General features: G+C 32.7%; 1 protein-coding gene and 1 pseudogene across 1 annotated transcript; one reads left to right on the forward strand and one right to left on the reverse strand.

Moving 5' to 3' along the window:
* Nucleotides 1-407: 407 nt before the first annotated feature.
* Nucleotides 408-3,705, reverse strand: LOC132279710 (uncharacterized). Its single transcript, XM_059781740.1, has 4 exons — nucleotides 2,908-3,705; nucleotides 1,840-1,910; nucleotides 893-1,355; nucleotides 408-804 (listed from the first exon to the last, which is right to left on the reverse strand). Exons 1-4 carry the CDS (start codon nucleotides 3,022-3,024, stop codon nucleotides 607-609), a joined length of 849 nt encoding a protein of 282 aa, XP_059637723.1. The 5' UTR covers nucleotides 3,025-3,705; the 3' UTR covers nucleotides 408-606.
* A 3,012-nt stretch (nucleotides 3,706-6,717) lies between these two features.
* LOC132278052 (uncharacterized) lies at nucleotides 6,718-10,083 on the forward strand (annotated as a pseudogene).
* Nucleotides 10,084-11,211: the final 1,128 nt, after the last annotated feature.

Consider the following 11,211-nt stretch of genomic DNA (forward strand, 5'->3'; position numbering starts at 1 on the left):
CAATCAGTGTAATTTTTTAAAATATGAGAGGAAAGGTCAAGGCAGAAAATTCCAACCACAATCCATAGACTTCAAGGCAGTCCAATAGAGTACATAAATAACAAAACCCAGAATTTTGGTTCATGCCATAACAAGAGTTAAAAAAACAAATAAACATTTGGATTATTATTGCTAGGGCACCAATTCCAATTCCAATTCCAATTCCAACTCCAACAAGAGCAAAGGTTACAAATTTCCTTGTTTCCTTCATCTAATAAGCATCCAGATATCATATATTATGATAACTAACCATCCCAATGGATTTACAAACTCGATTTCTTCGCCAAGTACGATCCCAGACCTCAAACCGGTTGAAGTACTATAGACTCCAAACCCAAACGTGCTTTCAAGGATCAGTCATAAACTCATTTCTCAAACAACATTTGCATTCACTTCGTGTGTACTTTAATATATAAAAGCTATTTTTCCTTTACAGAAGAAAGAAAAAAGAAGACATGGAATGTAAGTAAAAGTAACCTTGCATAGCAGGGAAATTTTCAAAAGCCTAAACCTAGCATCAAAAGCTCACTGAATGCGAGATCTTGATGTGCTGCACTTCAATAATATTCAAACCCTCAACGCAACCTGGTCTTGCCATGAGATCTTCCTCTTCCCAGCTCTGTTTGATCCGTTCCCCACATTCCTACATATAGATAATTTCAAATCATTGTGCTGCTCGTCATTTCCAACTTTGATTACACAGCTCTTCGGCTCCTCAATCCTTGGTGGTTTATAAGTCTCGTGAAATTCCTCTTCTTCCTCTCTCTGTGAAATCAAGTTAAACATAAACCCATTAGCACAAAGCAACTACTACCATTCATAGTTTGTAGTTCAGAGCATTATAATTGTTTACCGATATCTGGTTTAAGTCAAATATTGGAGCTCGGTTTTGCACAGCAGCCTCCTTGCCACTGCAAGTCTTTTCCTTCTGGTTTAAATCGAAAATCAGAGCTGGCTTTATCAGAGGGTCCTCCTTTCCAATATACATCCTTCCCTTCTGGTTCAGATCAATAAGTGGATTTGGCTTCTGAAGAGGAGGTTCCTTTCCGCTATATATCCTTTTTTTCTGGTTTATGCCAGAAAGTGAAGATGGGTTCAACAGGGCAGATTCATTTCCATTAAAAAACCTTTCCTTTTGGTTCAAGTTAAAAACCGGGAGTAAACTTCGCAAAGTGGCCTCCTTTTTACTGTAAATCCTGTCTTTCTTAGTGTTTGTGCGCTGGGTTTCAAAATGCTGTGGTTGTACTACTACTCGATCCTGTCGGGTTTTTGGAGACTTGTGTGTCAATAGGTATTTGTGCCGTCGCCGCAGAAAACTGTTATCCAAAACAAAACCAGAACAGGTCATGACAAGACACATAAAGTTCCACCAGCATTTGAAAAAGTAAATACACAAAAGCAGTTGTCAACTTATTATTTCCTATTGAATTTTGTTTGTAACATCTAAATGAATTGGCGAGGAAGGAAAAAATAAATAAATAAGGAAGAAGTTGATTTTTAAAATAACTGATCAGAGATTTAAGAGTTACTAAATTTGGGAAAAAGAAAACATACTACACTGACAAATTTCAAGTTATAATTTACATTGAAATTTGCTCGAAAAGCACAAAGGCAAATGCACTCACCATATTAAATAGAATTACAAGACATATTCAAAATTATCTATTAGAATTTGCTTGTAAAAGACACATGATATCAACAAAAATATGAAGGTAAAATATTAAAAAGCATGAGTAATTTCTAATAAAATTTTATTCAAATAGCATATACATAAACATACATGAAGGTAAAAGATCATACCGAACTTCTGCCAACAGGGTTAGCTTTCTGTGTTTCATGGTCTCCAATTTGTTTCTCATGCCCTCTGCTTCCTGCAGAGTGCTTAGTATCAAAATCCATCCACAGCTAGCTTAACAAATTGAAATCATTTTGAGTAACAAGTAACAAAGACAGAAAAAAATCCTGGTATTTATTTAACAAGGCATGAAGAAATCATCAAAAGACCAATAACATCAATATTAAAAGAAAGGTCTGAAAAAGAAATGAATGAGAAATCTAGCGAAGAATGGTCTACAGGACCTCTCTAAGAAACCAAGAAGAAAACCTCATCACTAATGTACTAAACCATGAAAGAGTGGAAAACAGAAGATACCTAAAACAAGAAAGACAAAACGAGAAGAGTTTGAAGAAAAATTACAAACAAGAGAGGACCCAAATTGCAAAGGGAATTCTATTGAAAACAACACCCTCCCCCAAAAAAACAAAGAAAAGAAAGGAAAAGATTGTACCCTGAAAAATCATAACCAGAGCATAAACAAATAGTACAGACATAAACTACATCGAAGCAAATATTATAGATCAAAGGAGTAAAACAAACAAGGAAAATAGAACAAATAAAAGTTACAAACACGACAATTTTGATGATAAGGGGTCTACAAGGATTTTTTTTTATGAATAAATTGAGATTGAGAGAAGCACAATACTGGGCTCATTAGAAATTATTGAACAAGTTGTGGTTATAATTTACAAGAGACTGCATATTTAATCCATTAAAATTTGAAGAAGTAGATCAAAGCCCTGTAAATACTAAAAATAACCAGAGTAAGCTGAAATGGGATATTAATCAACAAATCACGTAAAGAATTAGCATACAACCACATATTAAATCCATTAAATCCATTAAGAAAGGAAGAAAATAAATCAAACACATCAAAACCTAAAAAACTTAAAGAAACCGAAGGGACATTTTTCATAAGAAATTCATTGGAAGTACAATCAAATCCCTCTGTGCACAACCCAGAAAACATTTTTTTTATAGAAACCCTAGATCTTAACAATAAGAGGAAGAATACCCACAAAGAAAATTACCTTATGCAACTCTTGGAAGTCCATCATGAGAGTCTGATGCTTGAATCTGGTCTTAGCATCCTCATATACACCCCTGGTTGATGGATCCAAAGCAACCCCTTTCATCTTCTTAGACATCAGATCCCAAATACAAAGAACCCACTAGCGAAGAAATTATGAACTTTGAAAAAAAACTCAGAACTATATGCATAAAATAGACAGAAAGAAACAAATATGGCGAGAGAGAAAGAGTGGTGGGCAAGAAATAATAAAGGAAGAAGGATAGAGAGAGAGAAAGAGGGGCGAGAGAGGAGTTGAGAAGGTTCTGGCTTTCCTGTTTTCTCTGTGAAAACTCTGACCAAGACAAAGCCCAAAAAGCCCATATAAAACGGGGAAAACATTGTTGTTTTGAACAGTGAAGTGATGAAGATGGGATTTTTTTTGGGTGTTGCAGAAGGGTATTTGTGGGAACATAAAGTTTCGTTGTTGTGTGAGGTGGGTTTGGTTGGAGGACATTTGAAGACACCTCTTCTTTCTTTCCTTCTCTCTCTCTCCTCTCTCTATCTTTCCATTCTTTTTTGTTTTTCTTGTACATAAATTTTGGTCTAGCTGGGCCATTAGAGAGAGAGAGTTGGGTGGTGTGGACTCTTTCCTTGTTTTTGATGGGGAGGTGCGTGGAGTTTCTATGTTTCTTCCCTTCTTTCTTTGTGTGTCTACCTCTGGAAGGATAGATATTGGTAGAGAGAGAAAGACAGTTTTAGAGCGAGAAAGTGATGAGAGAGACGAGAGAAGATGCTGAAAAGGTAATGGGGGAGATAAATGGGGATGCTGTTTTCTGATGTGCTGCAGTTGTTCGTAGTACTTTATTTTTAAGCATTATTATTATGGTTATCTAAAATTACAAATATGCCCTTATTTTATAATGTACCTAAATTCCATCTCTTTTTCATTGGATGCCATTAATTTGGTAAGGTGCCATTAATTTCGTAACAGAAACCATATTCCTAAATACAATCAACTTTAAGAATTCAAAAATTTTAAATAGAGCTGTAATTGAATAAATAAAATTGATATTTAGCCTAATAGATTAGCCAAAATGACTGGTCAATTAGTATTGCATAGGGGACATGCATATGAATTGGTCAGTGAAGAGCAAGTACAATGGTGATTGGTTTGGCCATTTTGGGCTAATTTTAAAGAGTGGGTTACTTCAATATATTCTTTAAAAAATGGGTCCCATTAACACAAACTTGATCCAAGTCTCCAAAATTCAAGATTGGTTTAGAGAATTGCGGGCCTGACATGCGGGCCCGCATCAGGTTTCTTTTTCTTTTTTAATTCTGGCCTAAATAGTATTTTAGCGCATAACACTGTTTGGGAGGGGCTGTTTGGCTTAAAAAAATTAGTTTTTTTGGCTGTTTTTGGTCTGTTCTTTTTTCTTTTTTCTTTTTTCTTTTTTTTTTCCCTTAAAATAGTTGAACCAAAGAGCCATTAAGGCACTGTTTGTGTTGACACAAACAATGCCTTAAAGACTTTTTTGGGACAAAAAAAGTTTTAAAAAAAATAGATAAAATTGTTTTTTTTAAAAAAAAAATTATTTTTTAAAATATTCCTACAGACATATAACCGTTTTAGGTACTATTTGGCTGACCCAAACAGTGCCTTAACGGCTATATTGGCACAAAAACCTATTTTTAAAATTTTTTTTTTGAAAAAATTCATTATATACATATTTATTTTAAAAATAAAAAATAAAAACCTTTCATTGTTTATTTCAAATGATATTAGAAACCTTTCATTGTTTAGTTCAAATATGATTTTTTTATTTTTAAAAAATATGCCTTTGTTTTCATTATAAATTAATAAATCAAATGATATTAATCAAGATTTCATACATATTGGATAAATAATTTAATCAACAAACAATTTAATTATTTATTTCAAAATAAAACATAACATAATAAATATTGCATTACATAAACTTCATACCAATTTAAAAATAAAATAATGCAACATAAATTAAACATGTGCTTCACCAAAGCGGTTCCACAAATTTTTAATTAAATCTTTCCTCAACCGCATATTTGTCTCTTTGTTGCGAATTTGGATTTGGCGAGAGTAGATATTTTTCTAGAATAAAGTTGAGATGAATGTAATAATGATGGGATGAACAAATGGTTGTTTATATAACATGAAAAATATAGCCGTTATAAATATAGCCGTTAGGAAAAAGTTAAAAAATAAATTTTATTTTAAATATTAAAATAATAATATTTTTGGAGAGCGAAAATGCACCATTGAAGTACATCCGATAGCTAGAATTTGGAGATTCTAAAATGCTAATGTGGTTATGGGAAATACCGACGTGACTATGAAAAAATGCTGATGTAACAAATTCGGAGAGCCTGAATTCGGAGAGTCCATTGGAGATGCCCTAAGTGTGCCTAAATAAATAGAGTTTTGTCCAAATAAATCATAATTGATATAATTGTGCGAATTCAATATTAGGATCACGTAATTTCAAATGGATCTAAAATCCAAACGGATTGGCATGATTGTATCAAATGTGTATGTATTTATAAATTCAACTAGAAATAATTTGAAACAAAAATGACTCGAGAACTTTAAAAACAAGAAGGGCTAAAGAATAATGAAGATTTGCATTTTAATTCATGGGTATATTGGTAATTTCAAATAATCTCCTCTCTAGACTTGTGTGACTGAATGAGACCTTCCCCCACCTGCCTAGCAAGCGCAGTTGACGCAAAACTTTATAATAGGCTTATAAATTTTTGATGGCTGAGAAGTTGAAAGCCTACCATCCCCATCAGTGGAGAAGGTATTGGCTGCTCCATGCGCACTGTTACCGAGTGCATTTGAGTTCTTTGTGAACTATACATATGCCAGGGTGTGCATAAACACGAATAAGTACGGTACACGATGGGCACACTTAATATTTATTCATATTTATTCTCATTAGAGCAGATCCAATGAATAAAAAATGGGTGATTTTGGAACACGTTTGGATATTGGACTGTTTATGGGATAGTAAAAAATTGGGCCCCACCCATTGAATTGCTGAGTGGGTCGCGATATTCAACAACCCCGTTGGCGAGCTGCGGGCCTATCATGTTGGCTCGCATTTATTTATTTATTTATTATTATTTTTTTTTTAATTTTGGCTCAAAATTGACATTTAACTCAAAATACTGTTTCTAAAGACATGTTTGCCTGACAAAAAGAGAAGAAAAAATCAGTTTCTTGGCTGATTTGTTTTTTTTTTTAAATAATTGAACCAAAGAGCCGTTAAAGTACTATTTGGCTGACACAAACAGTGCTTTAAAGATTTTTTTGAGCAAAAAAAAGTTAAAAAAATAGATAAAAGTACTTTTTAAAAAAAAAAAATATTCCTATTGACATATAACCGTTTTAGGCACTGTTTGGCTGACCCAAGCAGTGCCTTAACTGCTATATTGGCACAGAAACCTATTTTTTGAAAAAAATCATTATATATATATATATTTATTTATTTTTATTTTTTTTTAAAAAAAAACTTTCATTTTTCCTCTATAAATACATTAAACCCTACTATTATTCACCTCATATCCAACCCATCTTTTCTAGTTTTCAACCTATAACTACAAAATTTATTATATAGGCGTTTTAAAAATATAGCCTTTAGCAAAAAGTTAAAAAATAAAATTTATTAAAAATTTAAAATATATTAAAATATTAATATTTTTGGAGAGCGAAAATGCACCATTGGAGTACATCGGATAGTTAAAATTTGAAGATTCTAAAATACTAACGTAGTTATTGAAAAATGTTGATATGGTAAATGCGGAGGGTTTAAATTCGGAGAGTAAGATGTCCTTAGTGATATGACATAGAATCGTGCATTAAAACATTAATAATAAATAATAATAAAAAGTAAAAAAAAAAAAAAGAAATAAATAAATAAAGAGTATAGAACAAAAAATCACACCCAACAATGGATAGGGGTAATTTTGTAAAATTATTTAAAAAATGGTGATAAGCTGACAGATCAACCAACCAACCATGGTTAGTTAGAATCTCTCAAAATCAGCTCTAAAGAGATGAAGGCTATTGAAAAGCTGGTTGGCTCTCTTGAAGTTTGGTTTCCTATTGTAACAAATTTACCCTTCATTATTTGTGAGAGAGAGAGAGAGAGAGTGGGGAGGTTCTTATGTTGCCTTTTTCATTGTCAGTGTCCATATCACACATTACTTAATTGGTTAGCACATCTTGGTAATATCAGTATTTGACATGGACATGTGAAAAGGAAATTAGAGAGGTCTAAGTCGCTAATAATAGTGCTTGGGATGTGAATCAATAAAGTTTAGAAAATAATTTTTACACGGACTTGTTACACTTAAATTGTCAAATTTATTAATTTTAATTAATTATTTATACCTTTTTCATCGTCATGTCCATATCACACATTACTTAATTGGTTAGCACATACTTGGTAATATCAGTATTTGACATGGACATGTGAAAAGGAAATTAGAGAGGTCTAAGTCGCTAATAATAGTGCTTGGGACGTGAATCCATAAAGTTTGGAAAATAATTTTTACTTGTATTAGACCTAACTAATTAATCAAACATATTAAGAGCATCTCCAATCGTTGTTTATATATATATATATATTTTTTGTAAATATAATGTGTCATAATATATTTATACAAAAATTTTGGATTATTTATTTTTAGTTCCAGCGATTATTTTATACCTTTTGTGTAAAAATATATCATTCGATAACAATCCATCATCATCATGTATGGACCTCACATAATTTTTATAAACCTACTTAATAAATGATTGATTCGTTAATGGAATAAGAAAGAGGGGGAGAAAGAAAATATGTTGATGTGTAATTTTACACATTGGTAACGTAGTAGTGTATCTTAGAGCATTTAAAGTCCCATATTAAGTAGGTTTGTAAAAGTTATGTGGGGTCATGACATGACACATGATTGGTTGTCATTGGAGAATATATTTTTACACAAAATGTATAAAACAATTACTATAGTTAAAAATAAATAATTCAAAATTTTTATGTAAATCTATCTTGACAAATCATATTTACACAAATATATATATATATATATATATATATACACACACACACACACACACAACGGTTGGAAATGCTCTAACAGATTGCTGGAGAGATTGTTGAAAATGTTGGACAATTCTCTACAATTATTCGGTATCAGTATCACTGCCAGTAAAGTTTTGCTCGCTAAAATTATTTAATCTAATAAAAAATAGAATAATTATTCTATTTTTTATTTTCTTATTTTTCATGATCTCTTAAGTTTCTAATTACCAACTAAAGAAAACTATATGCGTATAATTCTTAAACATGTATTTGTAGAGATATATTTTTTAGTTGGTCTAAAATGGACAATTTCTTTTAATTTGTATATATAAATTTTATTTTAACAAAGAAAATGACATAATTATAGTTCCAAAACGCAACACAATTAAAAAAAAATAAATTATAGTAATAAAATGTAAAAAACTTAAAATGAGGTCACAGTGTAGAATGGTATTACCAAATCCTAGCTAAAGGACAGTGCTCCATGTAATAAGACTGACCCAGTCACCTTTTTCTTTGTTCTTCCAAACGCTCGCCAAATCCCACCTCAACATTACTAACTAACAGAAATTTTTATATGCCCGTTTACTCTCACCCATGTCAAAATGATCGTGATCCCTGTAAGTCGTATGTCGTTGTATAACTAAAAATTACAAATAACTGACAGAACATGTAATTGGTTGAGACGGCAGACCATAATTTTTTTGGACAAATTTTACAAAACCCTCAATACTATCAATTTTTTTTATAAAGTATTCCTAACCTACTTTAGAAAACTTCCAATACTGTAAAATTTGATCATTTTGTATCATGTTTGTGATTAAATGACGAAATTAGCCTCAAAATATACCAAATCAATTAAAAAAGCCAAAATTGGTATTTTGCCAATTACAAAAATAGCCTTGGTGAAAAATTATAATCCTACCCCTCTTCTTCTTCTCAATTACTAGTATAATGACAACCTTAATTTCTCAAAATATACGTGCTGGCTGTTGACACCTAAGAGACAGAGCACAACCATCAGTCATGGCAGCGGGCGGAGGAAAACAAAGCAACACCAAGTCCACCACCAAATGCAGAAACTGAGTTTTAAATGCATGATTGAGATTTGAGATTGATTAGCGATGATTTTGATCTTTTGAGAACTATATTGCTTAAAATTTAAAAATTGCTTGACTTGAGAATCCAATACTCCTTGTATGTCTTGTGGATGCCATTTAGGAGTAAATTTTTCGAAAGATTGATATCTTACTTACACTTGCGGTCCACATCATCTTGATTTTGTGATTGTTTTGAGATTTATTCTAAGATTTTACACTAACACAGGCGCACACTAGCATTCATTTATGGGGTATATGCTTTATTGAGTATTGAATTGGTTATATCCCAATTGGGTTTCCGAAAATGCCCTTCGCCACTGTCACCGTGAAAATCTGACCCACCTTATCACCCTCGTCGCTTCCGCCACCTCCGCCACCTATTCTTTCTTCTCCCAAAACGACCTCCGCCTCCATCCTTCCCAAACCCTAACCCTAGAATCCCATATCTCCTATCTCTCCACTCTTTCCTCTGACCCTCTCTTCTCGAGCATTGTCACACTCTACACCCTAATTCTCCTCAATTTCCCAAGATTTTTCCTCAAAACTATTTTCTCCCCAGTTCTGATTTTAACTAGAATTCTTTTTCTTTCTCTTCCTTGATTAGGACTCATCCAAATGACGGAAAAGGAATTCAATTCCACCGACGCACAACAAACCCATGATTCATCATCACTAGAGGAAGATCGCAAATTGGTCTCACGCGAACAACACCGATAGTCCAAACCCGAAATGGGTTTGGGTTTGGATTTGGATCTAAATCCGTTTTACGCCGATTCGTTTGTTGAATGGAACTTGAGAGCACCATTGGAGGTAATATACGAAGAGTACGAAGGTGAAGACGAAGAAGGAGAAGGAAACGATGACGTTTCGGTCGAGAAAGGAGAGAGATGTGAAATGGGTATCGAGATATACCTGTATTATCCGGAATCTGACTCGGATAGCTCGTCGAACGGCGATTTTCTAGTGATTTGAGGCTAGGACTCGCCGAAGAGTATGGGTTTTAGGTGGGATGAAGACGGCGGAAATGGGTTGATTGAGATTGCATTGGATGGTAAGAGAACAAGTGAAGTCGAAGAAGAGAACTTGATTGAGATAGACATTTCAACGACGAGAAATGACGAATTCTGGCGAGAGCTTGATTAAATTAATCTTGATTAATTAAAATGTCATTGGAGACAGAGAAAAAGAGAATTTTGATAATTGGCTTTTGGGTTTGGTAAACAAAGATTAGTGTTATTTAATAATATATACATATAAATGGGTTTGATCAAAACAACGAGTTTAGTGGACACACAAAACGCGGTCGTTTTGTGCTTTGGTGACTTAAATGTCACTAAGGGTATTTTAGTAATTGGTAAAATACTTATTTTGACTTTTTTAATTGATTTGGTATATCAGAAAGGTAGTTTCGTCCTTTTATCAAGATATTGTGCAATGTGATCAATTTTCATAGTGTTGGGGGTTTTCTAAAGTAGGTTGGGGGTATTTGATACAAAAAGTGATAGTATTGGGGGTTTCGTAAAATTTGCCCTAATTTTTTTTCACTAACTAAACAGTGCCATATTGGGAGCAGCATGGGTCAACTATATCTTAACCGAGAATGGTCAAAGGGTGAATACCTTTCGCACACACTGCACACATAGAATTTAATTAATTTTTTTAGTTTAAAAAAAAAAGAGAAAAAAAGAAAAGAAAAAAAAAAGGAGTAAAGTACACACACACACACACATATATATGTATATATACAGTAAGAGTTAAATTGCAGAAAACACTCATATAGTATATATTTTTCGTAGCACTTAAACTCCAAATTTAAAAATATGTGCAAATAACATCCTTAATCTTTTAACATTGTGCAAAAAGACCCTAAAAATATTTTTTGCACAAATTTAACCTAAAGTACCTATTTTGCCCTTTTATTATTCCAAAAATGCCACCAAACCATGCATTTACCAAAATACTGGTACTTGGCATTCAATCCACGAACAGCCGAATAAACCAACTTCTCACTGGTACAACATTTATTCTTCATCAACATCGCAATCGCCAACTAGTCGTCATCATCTTCACTATGTTATATAAATTTTGTAATTGGCAATT

The sequence above is a fragment of the Cornus florida genome, unplaced genomic scaffold, assembly GCF_030987335.1.
Source record: "Cornus florida cultivar Cherokee Brave unplaced genomic scaffold, ASM3098733v1 CherokeeBrave_3.0.0_Hap2_Chr10, whole genome shotgun sequence".
In the NCBI taxonomy this organism is placed as follows: Eukaryota; Viridiplantae; Streptophyta; class Magnoliopsida; order Cornales; family Cornaceae; genus Cornus; species Cornus florida.

Bases quoted from the DNA above. Each gene is read 5' to 3' on its own strand.
- LOC132279710 (XM_059781740.1), bottom strand. From the start codon at position 3,024: ATGTCTAAGAAGATGAAAGGGGTTGCTTTGGATCCATCAACCAGGGGT. The intron at 1,911-2,907 runs GTAATTTTCTTT...AGCACTCTGCAG, and splicing joins ACTTCCAAGAGTTGCATAAG to GAAGCAGAGGGCATGAGAAA. The intron at 1,356-1,839 runs GTATGATCTTTT...TTTGGATAACAG, and splicing joins ACCCTGTTGGCAGAAGTTCG to TTTTCTGCGGCGACGGCACA.